At 44.1% G+C, this 16,819-nt stretch overlaps 1 protein-coding gene across 2 annotated transcripts in view; it reads left to right on the plus strand.

Annotated features, from left to right (window-relative positions):
- The first annotated feature begins 116 nt into the window (after positions 1–116).
- LOC311527596 (NADPH oxidase 5-like) overlaps positions 117–16,819 on the plus strand; it is a 106,188-nt gene continuing 89,485 nt past the window's right edge. The window contains exons 1-2 of one of the 2 annotated variants that reach the window (XR_014713384.1): positions 7,199–7,334; positions 9,729–9,837. Coding sequence is in view for 1 of the 2 variants with exons in the window: in XM_084641752.1 (XP_084497878.1) it covers positions 171–198 (28 nt within the window). In the remaining variant the exon portion in view is untranslated. Of the gene's footprint in view, positions 199–7,198; positions 7,335–9,728; positions 9,838–16,819 lie in introns of those variants that run through there. The other variant, XM_084641752.1, reaches the window with a different exon arrangement.

Consider the following 16,819-nt stretch of genomic DNA (forward strand, 5'->3'; position numbering starts at 1 on the left):
TCCCGGGGGCTCCGCCGCGATTGACACCTGGATCGGCCAACCGCGACGCCGCAGCTGGCTGCCGGAGCCAATGGGGCGGGCAAGGGGCGGCGGGAGCCAATAGGGGAGCGGCGGAGCCGGCCAGGGGACAGCCCGAGTCCGAGCGAAGGAGCAGTCGGTGCTGGTGGCTGATGGGGAAGGAGCGGCGGCGGCTCCGGGGTGCGCAGCGCTCCCCCCCCCCCCGGGCCTGGGGGAGGTGCTGTGGGGGCCGGGGGGGGGAGGAGGCGCGGAGCTGGGGGCCGGGGGGGGGAGGGGTGCGGAGCGGGGCCCTGAGGCGCGGCGGGTGGCGGTGAGAGAAATGGCGCGCGGGCCGCCGAGGGGAGGGGGCTGGGGGGAGAAGTGGGCGCGACGGGGGGGGGAGGCGCTTGGAAGGGGCGGGCGGCTGAGGGACAACGGCGCGCGGGGCCGAGGGTTGGGGGGGGCGGGGGTTCTGCGGTTAGGGCACGTGTGGGGGGCTGTAGGGGGGTGTGGGCGAGGTCAGGGGGTTTGGGGGGCTGTGGCTCGGGTGTGTGGAGGGGGACTGAGGGTATGGGGGAGCTGTGGGGATTTGGGGGGGACTGGGGCTCGGGGGCGTGTGGAGGGGAGCTGTGGGGATTTGGGGGGGTTGGGGCTCGGGGGCGTGTGGAGGGGAGCTGTGGGGATTTGGGGGGGTTGGGACTCGGGGGCGTGTGGAGGGGAGCTGTGGGGATTTGGGGGGGTTGGGGCTCGGGGGCGTGTGGAGGGGAGCTGTGGGGATTTGGGGGGGCTGGGGCTCGGGGGCGTGTGGAGGGGAGCTGTGGGGATTTGGGGGGGCTGGGGCTCGGGGGCGTGTGGAGGGGAGCTGTGGGGATTTGGGGGGGACTGGGGCTCGGGGGCGTGTGGAGGGGAGCTGTGGGGATTTGGGGGGACTGGGGCTCGGGGGCGTGTGGGGGTTGGGGTGTGGAAGGACTGAGGATGTGGGGGCTCGGGGTGTGGAGGGGGACTGAGGGTTGGGGGGCTGGGGCTTGGGTGTGGAGGGACTGAGGATGTGGGGGCTCGGGGTGTGGAGGGAGACTGAGGGCATGGGGGGTTGTAGGGGTTTGGGGGGGATGTGGTTTGAGGGTGTGGGGGCTGGGGCTCGGGTTGTATGGAGGGGGACTGAGGGTGTGGGGGCTGGGGCTCAGGGTGTGTGTGGAAGGATGCCCAGAGCTGGAAAGAGAGGGGTGGGGTATGGCGCAGGCCACGCCCTGTCAGAAGGGGGTTGGGTATGGAGGCCTGCAGGGAATGGTGCATGGAGGGGGCGCTACTCACTGGATGTATCCCTGCAGCCCCAGCATGTTCAGGCTCAGCTCTCTATCACCCTAGCTTGGTGGGGAGCTGTGCAGAGGAGCACAGTCTTGGTGCTATGAGAGACATAGAAGGGCGTTTTTCTGTGTTTCCCCTAGCCGGAGGGGGTGCATGTGTCTACACTGGGGCTGAGCTGCTACCTCAGCTTTAGATAGGCTGCCCAGCCCATCCTCATGCTGCCCAAGGTGCCTCTTATTGTACCCTCTCATTTCTCTCTCATCCCTGCTGCCCCAGCTTTCTCCATGCCACCCCACACAGTGAGCCAAGGCAGGAGTACCTGCTAAACATGAAGGTATTATAGTTAAGAGATGTGGCTCCCACATACACCCACCTGGATGGGAGCTCTTGTCTGTGCAAGCTACAGAAGCTGCTAGTTCTGAAGGCAGCATTTCGTGACTGAAGTGTCAGAGACTGATTGTTTGTAAATCAAACAAATCCTAAAAGGGGCAGTGTTCTCTTTAGATGGCTCTGGGTCACTGTGGAGACACTTCTGTAGTCTAGTCTTACAAATGAAGGATTGTCACAAGGAAGACCTTGCAGTCTTATATCAGAATGCTTTCTTGATTGTAGTATGTCCTGTTGTCAGATTAAGAGGTGGAGGAGGTCCTAGGGTACCAATAAGGTATTTCTTTACCTTTTGCCAGGCAAGATTTCTGAAATGAGGTGCCAAATATGTGTTGGCAAGGCTAACTGTCTGCGTCAAATATTGGCTCCACTGATATTTAGCTCATGGTGAAACCCCACATTCTCTTGCCTCTGCGTATGAATGGATTTGTCACGGATGGGCCATTTTCACTGGGATCAGTGTGCAGGACTCAGTCTGGCACTTCATGCCTCAATCAGCTGGTGGGATTACAGTTTGCCCCTTGGTTAAGCACATTTTATCATTCATTGAGAATTGAAGCATCAGCAGACTCTTGTTTAGCTACTCCTCCCACTCTTCTTCCCCCCCCCCCAATAAAAAGGTAGGAAGAAGCCCTATTGAGAGGGTTATAACAGCCCATGGACAAGTTTTAAAAGTGCAGCACCAACAAAAATGGCAGTCTAGTGGTGTTGCCATCTGTAGGCTGGCTGAAGGCTATTTCAGCCTCAATTTTTGTAGCTTCCAGATCATTTTGTGTTGATCAAAGCAAAAGTGTGCTGAGCTCCAGGACAAGGATGGTCTGAATAACCACCACATAGTGACTTTTGGAGGTGCATTGATAATCTCTTAAATGAGTTGCTTAGCTCTCCTAACTGTTGCAGTTTTCCTCCAGTTGGGAAGGGACTAGTCTTTCATCAAAGCTGAGGGGGTTGTTTTTATTCCTGAGCTTCATAGGCTCTGGAATAATGTGTATTTAACTAGATTGACCTGAAAAAGATCTGGGGGAAGGCCACATGTTTGAAGCATAAACTTAAAAGAAGCAAAACAAATTCATTGTTAATTGTCTTGATGTGGTCAGAATTATTTTTCCCTCTTTCTAGAGTTTATGTAATGATTGTATCCCAAGACTAAGAGCCTCTACTCCTGATTTTTTTTCTTGTTGTGTTTTATGACTTGATCTGACCTTGGAAAAGTCATTTTATTTACCTTTCTACGGCATAGTTTCCGTAATGACTGAAGTTATGTACATTGTTTTAAGAAGTTAATGTTTGTAAAGGATTTTAGGTCTATTGGATGAAGAAGGATACATAAATTGAATTTTATTTTAAAAGTGGCCAAATATCCCCTTCAGATTTTGTGAACAAAACTGTCTCTTAGTCTCGGAATTTTGCGCAAAGTTTTGTCCTGCAATGAATTTTGATCACTAAGTTATAAGCCTTGTAAAGCAGAGTTGCTCATGGAAATAAAATATTTTACAACCTTAATTAGAGCTGTGCCATATACATATTTTTTAAAGGAGTGTAAATATATTTTCCTATTACCTAGCACTTTGACAAAAGCTATGATGAAAAGTGCTTCATAAGGTAGGTATTTATTATTAGTTCCAGATGATAAAATCATATAAGTACAAACTTCCTTTCTGTACATTTGAATAAAGTTGTTTCATATCTTTAAAATCAACAAAAAAAATTAACTGCTATGTAAGTGTGATCACACACAAATTCAGTGAGAAACAAATGAAATTCCTTGAGGGTTTTGTTTTTTTTTCTTCCACCCTTCCTCTTATTACAAGGATTTCATACGTTTTGAAAAGCAGAGCACATAGTTTAATTTTTGACAGTTTCTCCCAGCACAGACCAAGGGCCCAAACCTGAAAGAAAGCACACTTTTACAATTTTTAATGCATTTCATATAACAGTAGTGGAAGATCTAGCTTTGTAAACAGAAGCTGAATTTTTATGTTATGCCTCAGTATGGTCACTGAAAGGTTTTTATTAGTTTTAAAACAGAAGAAGAAACCAAAGTAAAACCATTTAAAATAGTATGGCCTTGATTAGTTCACTTAAATAATTAAGGCTCAATTGTGTTGCCTTTTTAATAGTAAAACACTTCAACTGAAGCACAATTTAACCCTAATTGAACAGGAAATCATCAGGTCAGGAAACAACTTCCAGAGCAGTCCATGGAAAGAGGTTCTGACAATAAAGGGAAAAAATGAAATCCAAATCCATCAGAGTCAAGAAATGAGCAATCTCTGATTTAAAGTTTGAGTGTAAGTGTATATATACAGGAGCGGCAGGAAGTATGGCCCTATGTCACGTCTATTCTTGATTCTGCCACAGGCTCTCTGTGTGCTCTTGGGAGAGTCAACTTCTGTGTGTCTCAGTTTTCCCCCTTTGTGAAATGGGGGAAATCTACATGAGAGGAGAGTAATGTATACAAAGCACTTTGAGATCCTTGGATGGAAGGCTGCTTATAAATGCCAGGTATTATTATTAAATGTAACATCATAAGTGGTATTTCTCTTTAATGAGAGGAGGTAGCTCAGTAACTGCTATTTGGAGTGTCGCTCGTTGATGGTGATCAGAAGTGTTTCCTGCGAAAATGGTGCACTACAAGGTAGGTACGTATTTGGCATGGCTAAGCTGTGCTACCATTGCTACAATGCTATTTATGCTTGTGCTAACTCAGTGATACTCAGACTGAGGCTCATGAGCCACAAGTGACTCTTTAAAAATGTCTCCTGTGGCTCTTAGCAGCACATGATATTAAAAAACACTGATTTAATTGTTAACCAATCAGGATGATTTTACTATGTTAACTAATTGTAGTTGCTGATAATACTTAATCATTTTGCTTTGAGAATTGTGTGTGTGTGTGTATATTAGTAAATGAAACAATGAATTCACACTATTGTGGCTCTTGGGTAATGTTAGGTTTCAGAGTAGCAGCCGTGTTAGTCTGTATTCGCAAAAAGAAAAGGAGTACTTGTGGCACCTTAGAGACTAATCAATTTATTTGAGCATAAGCTTTCGTGAGCTACAGCTCACTTCATCAGATGCATACCGTGGAAACTGCAGCAGACTTTATATATACACAGAGAATATGAAACAATACCTCCTCCCACCCCACTGTCCTGCTGGTAATAGCTTATCTAAAGTGATCATTAGGTGGGCCATTTCCAGCACAAATCCAGGTTTTGCTAATTTGGCTCCTGAACCACTGAGGTCTGAGTATTACTGTCTTAGCTCATAGCATAGATGTGGACCAGATCATCATTTTCATCTTTGGCATTGTTTTTGGTAAAATGTGTGCATTTGAATATGTACATGCCTATATGCAGTGTAGTGCCTTATGGTGTTGGCCCTTGTGTTACCTATCAGCTTTGTGTTCTTGAGGAAACCAGGGCCCAACATTCAGCCTGTCTGACTCACGAAAGACTTCCTCCTCCCCCCCGCCTCTGCTTGAACCAAAGCCAATCAGAAGAAGGACAAAAAGCAATGAAAAGGCAGGGAAAGACATACCTAAACCCCTCTGGTCAAGGGTGACAGGATTAAGGAAACGTAGAGGTGATCCTGGCAATTACAGACCGGTAAGTCTAACATCAGTACCGGGCAAATTAGTTGAAACAATAGTAAAGAATAAAATCGTCAGACACATAGAAGAACATAAGTTGTTGGGCAAAAGTCAACATGGTTTCTGTAAAGGGAAATCATGTCTTACTAATCTATTAGAGCTCTTTGAAGAGGTCAGCAAACGTGGACAAGGGGGAATCCAGTGGACATAGTGTGCTTAGATTTCCAGAAAGCCTTTCACAAGGTCCCTCACCACAGGCTCTTATGTAAATTAAGTTGTCATGGAAAAAGAGGGAAGAGCCTTTCATGGATTGAGAACTGGTTAAAAGAGAGGGAACAAAGGGTAGGAATAAGTGGTAAATTATCAGAATGGAGAGTTGTGTTCCCCAAGGTGGTCAGTCCTAGGACCAATCCTATTCAACTTATTCATAAATGATCTGGAGCAAGGGATAAACAGTGAGGTGGCAAAATTTGCAGACGATCCTAAACTGCTCAAGATCTTTAAGACCAAAGGAGACTGTGAAGAACTTCAAAAAGATCTCACAAAACTAAGTGATTGGGCAACAAAATGGCAAATGAAATTGAATGTGGATAAATGTAAAGTAAAGAACATTGGAAATAATAACCCCAAGTATACATACAATATGATGGGGGCTAATTTAGCTACGAATAATCAGGAGAAAGATCTTGGAGTCATCGTGGATAGTTCTCTGAAGATGACAACGAAGTGTGCAGCGGCAGTCAAAAAAGCAAACTATGTTAGGAATCATTAAAAAAGGGATAGAAAATAAGACAAGAGTATCTTATTGCCCTTATATAAATCCATGATACGCCCATATCTTGAATACTGCGTACAGATGTGGTCCCCTCATCTCAAAAAGGATATACTGGCATTAGAAAAGGCTCAGAAAAGGGCAACTAAAATGATTAGGGGTTTGGAATGGGTCCCATAGGAGGAGAGATTAGAGGCTAGGACTTTTCAGCTTGGAAAAGAGGAAACTAAGGGTGGGGGGATATGATAGAGGTATATAAAATCATGAGTGGTGTGGAGAAAGTGAATAAGGAAAAAGTTATTTACTTGTTCCCATAATATAAGAACTAGGGGCCACCAAATGAACTTAATGGGTAGCAGGTTTAAAACAAATAAAAGGAAGTTTTTCACACAGTGCACAGTCAACCTTTGGAACTCCTTGCCTGAGGAGGTTGTGAAGGCTAGGACTATAACAGGGTTTAAAAGAGAACTGGATACATTTATGGAGGTTAAGTCCATTAATGGCTATTAGCCAGGATGGGGTAAGGAATGGTGTCCCTAGCCTCTGTTTGTCACAGGATGGAGATGGATGGCAGGAGAGAGATTACCTGCTAGGTTCACTCCCTCTGGGGCACCTGGCATTGGCCACTGTTGGTAGACAGGATACTGGGTTGGATGGACCTTTGGTCTGACCCAGTATGGCCATTCTTATGTTCTTAGCCTCATTTGCATCAAAGATGGAACAGGGAGGCATCCCCATTAGCATACAGAATGGAGAACAGAGATTCCAAGGCAAGACCCACACTGAACTCTGGGACCAGGAAAGCACTGCATGATAGGGAATCTCTGCTCCAGATGGTAAAGAACCCATGCCTGCACACCCCCAGATCAGTTATCAGACCAATTCTAGTAATATATCCTTTATTGGTATCCAAAATAGTGAAGCTGCCTAATTGCATTGTGAGCTCCCTTGTAGGAACACTGCCCATAGCCAGGAATGATCAGTTCCTATTGTCTAGCCTGAACAAAACAACTTTGGTATATTCCCTTGAGCCAAAAGTTTACCCATAAACAAATCTAGTGTTCTCCCTTGAACCATTGTTCTTTCCCTACAAAATTTCTACCCATTCTCAAGTAAGTTCTCTGATGCCTGGATCCAAAATCTGCATCCATTCCACTGGGACTTATCTTCTCCTGACTGATCGTGCTGGGGGCTCTGCCAGTCTCCACCACTTGGGACACTCAGCTACCACCACCACCACCTCCTGGGACCCCCAGTGGATTCAAGCTTCACGGAGTGGTGAGAACCCAGCTCTCTCTCTCGGTATACCTTCTGACCCTGACTTGTGTGATCAGTTATAGTTGTCTAAACCTGACTTTTATAATCAGATTTAAGTTAGATTTAATATTATAACTGTTTTGTTTGTTTGGCTCCTCATGTATAGTTATTACCTAGCAATAAATAACTTTCATGGTTAAGCTGGTTGCCCCCCCCCCTCTCTGCAGCAATGCTCCTCATACCTAAGCTAAAGATCCCTGCAGCTCCCACAAATCCTCTGGGGTTTGCTCATCAAGTGGGTTACTACCAGGACAATTGTAACGTGAAAGTGGGGATAGGGACATGCTGAACCTGGGGCATATGAAGGTGGCAGTTTGGAAGTGCTGCTTGACCCAGCCTGCTGAGTCCAGGGGCGTATAAGGGGTCAGCTTGGGAGTGCTGATTAACTTGGTCCTCTTGGATGCTCTCTGTCAATGTGTGTGTGTTTGCCTGATTCTGGAGCTTGGAGAACCTAGGTCCTGCAGGATAGCTGCATTGGGAGGGAACTTGCAGAAGGGAGGAGTAGAGCTCCATATGAGAATGCAAGTGACAAGCAGTATATTGATAGAATTACAGAAGTGCCCCCCCTCAGAAGAGTAACCATAATAAATGAGTGTACCCCAAAGTAATGGGCAAATCTGGTAACACTTGTGAGCATGCATTTATAAGTGCAATGTATTATGATGGTGTTTGGGTACCTATGCCTCCACCTAATGAATGTTCAGCTGTGTGGGTTAACATTCATTTTTCTTTGGGATATGAGCACTGTGCTGGGCTCTGTGGAGTGTGAGTGCTTTCTTTATACCATGTCAAACCAGAAGTAAGGAATATACCTTGACTCCAGTGTTTGAATGCTGTTTGGCATGCCTTACATAATAGTATCTCGGCCTCTGGCCAAGAGAAAAGCCCTCTTTTCTGTTAACTATTTCTCATTCATGCTGGTCTGGACACACAGTATGTAGAAGGCATAAAACTATAGTGTAATTTTACGTACTAACTTCTCAGAATTTCATACTGCTCTCATTACTTGTCTAGTGCACAACTTATGCTACTTTTGGCCACAGTACATGGCGTGAGTGAATTGATTTCTGTGGCAAGAGACTAAGTGGGTTTTAGCGTACACTGGACCTTGTCTTTTCATTTGTACAATATCAAACATGAATGGGTGCTCAGGAAATATATAACTTCAGGACAACAAGGGAAAGAATCAATTAATACCACCCATTTTTTTCCAATCTGCCAAAGCAATTGACTAATATCTTATAAATCCTCATAACCTGTGTATCAGTTTTTAAGCTAAGCCTGAGGTTTCATTTTTATATATTTAAATATATGGCAGTCTTTCCTGCAGAAGCTGATTATTCTAAATACATTCTAGTATGTGTTGCATCTGCTAAGTAAAATCTGTAAGATATAGTGTGCTTTTTTTGTGTGCAAAATTCTAAGAGTATTCATTAGGTTTATACTTTGAAGTCCCTTTGGCAGTCAAGCCCATCTTAACTATCAGATGGCAAATATCCAGGCGACTTTGTTCTGAAGTGATCACAGATGAGTGTTTTTTCTGTAGCAGTGATCACGGATAATTCATGTAATGACTATAAACACATTTCCATACTAAGATTAACAAATAATTAAATAGCTTCTTGGTTAGCCAATAGCAAGAGTCCTAGCTTTTACCACATAAAGCATATATTTTTGTAGCTAGCCTCTGATTATTCATACCATTGCTCTACCGGTAGTCCCTCTCTTATTAAGTTGTCACTCCCCAGGATCCACCTGTTTTTGTATAAAACATTAAAGATCGCAATGGTGAAATGGTAGGAAGTAGTTTAACTGCTATATTTAAATTCAGAGCAGCACCAGACCCTGCCAGAACAACAGATATCGAATCTGCAGACCTATTTCCACTGCTGTGATGATTGATACTCCCCCAAACATATCTTTTTCAAAGATCCATAGGTCTTACACATTCCTATGACAGCATGTGGTATACCTCAGCCAGTGCATCAAGTGCCCCCAACAAAAACTGTGCCCTTAAATGAACTCATATAGAAAAATGATTAAATATTAAAACACCCTGTTCCCCCATGGATGAACACTTTTCACAAAACTAACTCCATATCTGACTTCTCAGTCCTTGTCCTGAAGCCTACACAACAGCTTCAAAAGGCGAGCTGGGAACTTAAATTCATAACTCTGCTGGACACTAAAAATCATGGACTTAAGAGACACCGCTTTTCATTACAATTTATAACACACTCTGCTGTCTACTAATCTTCCTTTGTCCTACTGCAAAAGTATTAAGTGCCCATTTCATTTTAAGTGGTATACCATGTGTCAACCCCTGCTTAACAATCTGTCCCACTTTGTATTTAGCTGACACTGAGGTTACCTTCTCCAGACTTGAGGAAGAGCTCTGTGAAGCTTGGAAGCTTGTCCCTGCCAGCAACAGAAGTTACTCAAAAAATATTACCTCGCCCACCTTGTGCGTGTCTCAGATTTATATATGTCGTAAGGTTAAAATATTTACGTAATTCCTTTTTTATTGGTAAGATTAGATGAGAAAAACTTAATAGTAATAGATTATTAGGGACTACTGCAATCTTCCGGTCTGATCTGCGCAACCCAAGCCGTGCAACCTCTCTGGTAGTTTCTGCATCAAGACCATAACTTTCTTCCTCAAGCAGTGTCCCTAGGGACTCTCCACTTGAGGTGTGCATGCAACTCATGTACCTTCAATCAGAGATATTTCAGCAGGAGTGCTCATTTGGTCTGGGCATATGCCCTAGCCGCCTTGATGTTCCATACAGAGGATATATAAGGCTGTGATGGATATATAGGGCTGTGACAGATGGACTGCCCTAAATTCCTTCTCAACCACCTCTCCCTGAGACAGAGCATTTTGTAGTGCTTGCCTGCATAGCTATTCATCTTAGCTAGTCTTCAGTACTTAATTTTAAATTTATTTTACTTTTATCCTTTATAGTTTGTGTAGTAAGTGTTTACTTTAGTTTTTGAGGATCTATCTCCTTTTGGCTAAGGCTTTGCCTCTCATGCACCCTCACCTCCATACAGAGGAGCTGTCTCTAGAGAAGCCTGCTTTTCCTTTGGGCATCTCTAAGTGACCAGGCTTCAAACACTGCTGCACTTGCTGGGAATCCTTTCCAGTTAGTGATGGCCACTAGCATTGTATCCACTGCCTCGGGGATGTGCACATCCATTTGAAGTGCAAGACCTGTGCAAGCTTCAAGAGTCACTCCAGAAGGTACAGGGAGATAAAACTTCAGGTTTTTGTGATGGAGTGCTCACTTTGTCCAGCTTCAGATCCAGGCCCAGAGCCCCACCTGGGACATCAGCCTCTGAATGACCATATCACTCTATCAGTGTCTGCAGCTCATTTGCCTTCTAGGTCTTTGAGAGACAGACTTTCAAGTGAAATGAGGAAAGTCTCATGCTGATCTTGTCAGAGACACCATATTTTTAAGAGGCCTGCTGTACTGGAGACCCCATGCCCCTTAAAGGTTTCTGCAGAGCCTTGGTATTGAGGTTTTCTCCAAGTGAAAGCCTTCATCAAAGTCACACAGTGCTGAAGCCCTTGGTACCATTGAATCCTGAATGAGGTACTTCTGAAACACTTGGTACCACCCTCATCTGCTGCTGCCTCTTCAGTACTGAGACCATCAGTACGGCAAGAGGCAGATCATCCCTTGGTACCGCAGGCTTCAGTGTCTATGATTCGTCAAATGCCTGTGCACATTCCCACAGGACCTATTTGTCTCCAATGAACCTGAGTCGTCTTTGCTGAGTTCAGGACTCCTAGTACCAAAACCTGAGTTATTGCCTGCCTCAGAAGTGATTTGGTCAGACATACAGCCAGATACTCCTCCTTTGGGTGCTCTGTTGGAACACAAAGAAGAAAGTTCTTCAGACTCCCTCTAAACTCAGTACAGGGCTATGCTGACTGAAAACAGACCTTTTGATTATGAAGTACCTGGAACATCAAAGGACACTTCCAGAGTTTTACTACCACTACCTGGCAATCATCCTCCCTGGCGTGACTAGTACTGGCTGCCTCCCCCATTCCCCTACAGTCCTCCCTCGTGGGCATACTCAGCTGCCTGCCGATGAGTTTTTTAGGGTATCAGCTACTCATGTGGACTGTACCAGACAGCCCACTCCAGTTCTCTCTGTTCCACCATATCATTCTTCTCTACAGGAGGGGACATTTGAAAAACAAGAAAGGACAGCTGATGAGGGGACAACTCCACAGACTGATATAGCCTCATCTTCCCCAGATGAGGCTGTCATGCCCCCACCAACTCATATGAACAACTTCAAGCCATTTCAGGAGTTGATGAAAAGAGTGGCAGATGCTCTCAAGATTCCATTAGAAGTAGTTCAGGAGACCAGCATAAATTGTCTGATACTGTACTTACACCATCGTCAGCATGGGTGATCTTGCTTATAAATGAGGCGCTCTTAGAACCTGCCAAAATGATCTGGCAGAGTCCTGCTACTGCTCCCCACTCCTGACAGCTAAAAGAGCAGATAAAATATATTATGTCCTACTAGGGGTTTGGAAGTTTTAGTTTTTTGTCCTGCCCCTAATTCCTTGGTCATGGATACCGTGAATGTACATAGTAGGCAACAGCATTGAAAGGTATCCCCACATGATAAAGACCAGAACCACTTAAACCTTTGTCAAGATACAGAGATTCAAGATGGTGACACTTAGAGCTATCATTCCACTCTTGGATTTGGGGAACTGCTTAGTGACCCTCAACCTTCGAGAGGCATACTTTCATATCAGTATGCTCTTACACTTTGTGGTAGGTCAGGACCATGACCAATATCAAGTCCTTCCCTTCGGACTGTCTACCACCCTCAAAGTGTTCACAAAAGTTACTGTAATAAGCACTGCACAGCTTCACCATTGGTGGGTAATTGTCTTCCCTTATCTTAATGATTGGCTTCTCAAGGGGCATTCCTATACCAAGGTCAGAAACAGAACTGCTATAACCTTGGCTGTAGCTCTATTTAACAGGCTTGGTCCTCAGCTCAACACCATGAAGTCCCTGCCTCTTACCTGTGCAAAGGGTAGAGTTCGTAGGGCCCACTCTCAATGCCACATGATAGATCAGAGGACAGATTCTTCACTCCTCACACTTAATTGCACAAATTCAGTTGGGCCATCAGGTCATTGCCAGATTGTGTATGCAACTCCTTGGGCACAAAGCAGCATGTACTTTGTTGCACTACATAATTCTCTACATATGCGTTGCTTCCATACTTGGTTCTGGACAGTTTATACTCCCAGCAAGACAGTGTAAAGTTATTCTTTATTCCCTGTTGTGTACTGTTCTCTCTCTCAACTGGTGGCAGAATCCAGACAAGGTGTGTTCAGGGGTTCCATTCAACTCTTCCCCTCCTGCTGTTACAATAGTTTCCAACACTTCCCTCCTCAGTATACTTCTGAAGTTGAATTCCCTATCTATCTTATACAGCACCATTCTGGAAATCAGAGCTTTAACGTATGCCTGACGGCACTTTCTCTTGTGATACAAGACCAATCCAGATTTCCTTTTCTCTTTGCAGAGGCCATAAAGTTATGGAACTGGTGCATATTTTATCTATGCAGCCTCCAAAACACCGTGGCGGCTGACCTCCGAATACTCTTCACTTAAGATAATGAGTGGAAACTAAACAAATCAATACTCAGATGTTTCTTACCTGGGAATTTCTGAAGATAGATCTTTTTGCCGCTGCCAACTGTTAGGAGGGTGCTGGCATATTATTTGGACAGGGCCAGACCTTTTTCGAGCTTCTCTCAGACTGTTTGTATTGTGGACCGAGCTAAAGAAGTGCCAATGTCCATACAAAGACTATCCAGCTGGGTTTCCGTCTCTATCCTCTCTTGCTATACAGCCACTAACATACTATGCTGACCTAGGTTGATAGTTCTGGTACAGTTTTTACCAGATCTCAGTCCATGTCCACTGCTTTGCTGAGGGACATTCCTATTGTAGAGATTTGCAAGGGTGCTACATGAGCTTCGGTCCACACTTTCTCAAGACCACTATTCTGTAGTTGATGTTTCTCAGGCAGATGCTGCTTTTGGCTCTGCAGTTTAATAGTCAGCCCTAAATCAAGTTCCAGACTCCCACCTCCTTCAGGGGATACCGCTTGGGAGTCACCTCAAGTGGAGCACCAATAGGGACACCACGCGAAGGAGAGGTTAGATACCTTGTACGGTAATGAGTTCTTTGAGATGTGTTCCACTATCCGTTCCCTTTCCCCTCTGCTTCAGAGCCTCATCTCCCTTGTGGCTTTGCAGTGGAGAAAGAACTGAGTGTGGCCCATCCATCACAGTCTTCTATATTCTCAGCATGGGTCATGAGAATGGCTGAGGGCGCATTCGTGGACCGAACGAGCATTGGTGATAAAAATGTCCAATTGCATGCACATGGGGCACATGCTCACCTCAAGTAGAACAACCGTAGCAGGACACATCTCAAAGAACTTGTTATGGTATAATGTAAGTAACCTGTCCTCTGAACTATAGCATATCTTTTAGGAAGTTATTTGGGCTTGGTATAAAGATTTAAAGTGATGGAGACTGTGTGACTTTTTATAATCTAATTTTCACCATTTATTTGACATTTGATTCAGCCTGGGCAAAGGAAATAGATGGGTCAGTTTCATTCTTCAGAGTCCTCTGCCCAATGTTGTTGTGTGTGGGGTCCCAGAAGGGCACATGGGCACGGAAACCAGAGATGCGGGGGGTGCTGCAGTGGCCGCCAGCCTCGCTGGGCAGGGGTGGGGCGGGGGGAGTGGGCAGGGGTAAGGGGGCTGGCTTTCAGCACTCTCACTATTAAAAATGTTCCAGCCCCACTGGAAGGGCAGGGGGATATTTACAGTTTAAAAGAATTACGAATCCATTTGTATTCCTGTTGTGCTGAGACCTTTTAGAAAGAAAATGTTTATTCTGTGTAAAAACGTGTAACAATTAAACACACAGCCAAACTGGGTTCGGTTAAACCAGTGTAAATCTTGAGTAACTCACTGATGCCAGTGTAACTGAGGGCAGAATTTGGTCTAGTATCTGTGTAAATAAAACTCCTCCCTCACATTGAGTAAAATCCTTACAGCTCAGCAGAGGAAATTGCTAAAAGCTGCTTGGAGAACTGCATTTCCTTCAAAACCAAAAGGCAGTAATGAATTGTGTATCTGACATAGGTAAAAGATTTGAGATTAAACATATATCAAATTGTGCCTCTCTAATCTACCGGAAGTCTATGAGTGTGTCCTCAACCGAGTGGAAAAAGGAAAACTGTGTGATTTCATTGGAATCTCAAAAAGCCTTTGATAAAGTTCTCAAAAGTTATTGCATAAACTCCCAAGTCATGAGATGGTAGAATAAAATAATGGTCTGAGAGAGACAAAAAAATAGACCATTTTCAACATGACCAAAGATTAAGAAGGGGCTATACCAAGATTCCAAACCAAGAATTGATCATATATTTGTCATTAATCTGGGAAATGTGGTGAAACAGTAAGGTAATAATTTGATGATTATATCAAAGTAAGTTTCTAGAGGAAGACTGCTTTTTGTGAATTATTTAACTCTTACTAAAGAAGACTGAAGAACTTCAGAGAGACTTAAAAGCTTTGCAAATGAGTAACAAAATAGATAAAATTCACAGATCCTCTTTAAAGCCCAATCCCAGTCGTCTTGAAGTCAGTGGACAAAACTCATTTTCTGTGACCATTCGTCTTACTAAAGCTTGATCACTCAGATTCTTGCAGGAGGCCAAAACAAAAGGGGCATAAGAATATGGTGTCTCATAGAAGATCTAGCATGAGAAGCAAAAGGAGCTTTAATAGTTAACTAACATTTAAAATCTGGATAATGTTTAGGAATATTTGCCCAGCTCCGTTCATTTGAGAGAAGAACCACAACTTAATTTTCATAGTGATTAGTTCTTGATCTAGTAAAGCAGGTTCTTTAAAGGAGCAGAGTATAATCATTATTTTCCCTCAAAATAACAAGAAACACCACTTTCTGTAGAGAGGCATTTACTGTGCTGCACTAGCTGCACTGTAAGTAGTGCAGATAAAAGTGAGGACAGTTCTTGGGCAGCGGACTATATGAGGAATGTGATTCACAGGATACAGCTAGCATTATAATTACTAGTGCAGCTGCTGAAGTGACTCCGGCCAGCACTAAATAAAATCTGTGCTGTGTTCAATACTCTTTTGCTTATAGTATAAGCCATAAAGATGGGAGAAGAGAGAGTGTAACATTTTGATCTAATTGCCAACCTCAGACATGGCTACAGTTCCCTTTGCACCAGATGTGAATTTGGCACCAAAACCTTACTGGACTTTTTCAGATGTTTATACTGGAATAGGACTGTGATTAAAATCAAATCTTCTGAACTACAGTATCACCAAGGCATCAGTCTCTCTCATTAATAATATATAACACTTTGTCTTCACAACTCACTCTTCCAACACACCAGTGAGATGTAAGTAAAATTCCATTTGTTTAATCATTTGTGGAAGTGACTAGCTCAAGGTCCTACAGTAGGTTAGTGTCAGAGACTGGGATTTAATTCAGGAATTCTTAGATTTTAAGGGCAGAAGGGATTTCTAATATCTAGCCTGAACACTTGCATAACACAGACAATAAATTCACCCATGCACTAGGGGGGGATTATTCTCCCCTGACAGCCAGTCTTGTGTACAGACCAGTAGAGAAGGACCCCGCCCCTTCCATTTCATTCATTCCCTTCCAAGGATATCATGTTTCAGTTTTACTATTAATAACATTTTTACTCTTCCCAACTTTGGGTTTCTTCATGTCTTTGTTTTGATAGAAGGGAAGATATTACATTACAGCTGTTCTCTCTTCTCTCGTATGGATAAAAATGGGGAAATGAGGGGTTTTATATATCTGTTCTTGCTTAGTACGCTGAGCAAAGGCTTTGCGGGTTTTCTTTGAGAAAGAGCTGTTCTAAATGGAGGATCAGTTATAAACTATGTCTTTTATAGAATATATCATGAGCTAACTGAGCCTTAGACATGTACTGATTCTGCTCCCACTGAAGTCCATGGCAAAACTCTCATTGACTTCAGTCAGAGCAGGAGTGTGGGTCCTCGAGCAAAGATCCTAGAAATGCAGCTCCAATGTAGTGTGTCATGATTTTGCATAAGAAAATCTCTGAAATTCTTCATGCTTCCATTATAAGAAGGGTGGTGATGAGCTATTATGCTAATCTGAAACTACGACATGTCAGAGTGTTGTTTGTCCTTACATTTGGATTCTGCCTTAATTGCACCAAGTTGTGTATCCTGCATCTCTTCTCTGTCACTGGTACAGTTGGAATCACATTCTTTGCACAGAATGACCAGCAAGGATCAACTGAAACATCAATTCTTCAAGTACTATCCATGTGGATCCCATT

Source organism: Lepidochelys olivacea, assembly GCF_965140295.1.
Source record: "Lepidochelys olivacea isolate rLepOli2 genome assembly, chromosome: 10".
Classification (NCBI taxonomy): Eukaryota; Metazoa; Chordata; order Testudines; family Cheloniidae; genus Lepidochelys; species Lepidochelys olivacea.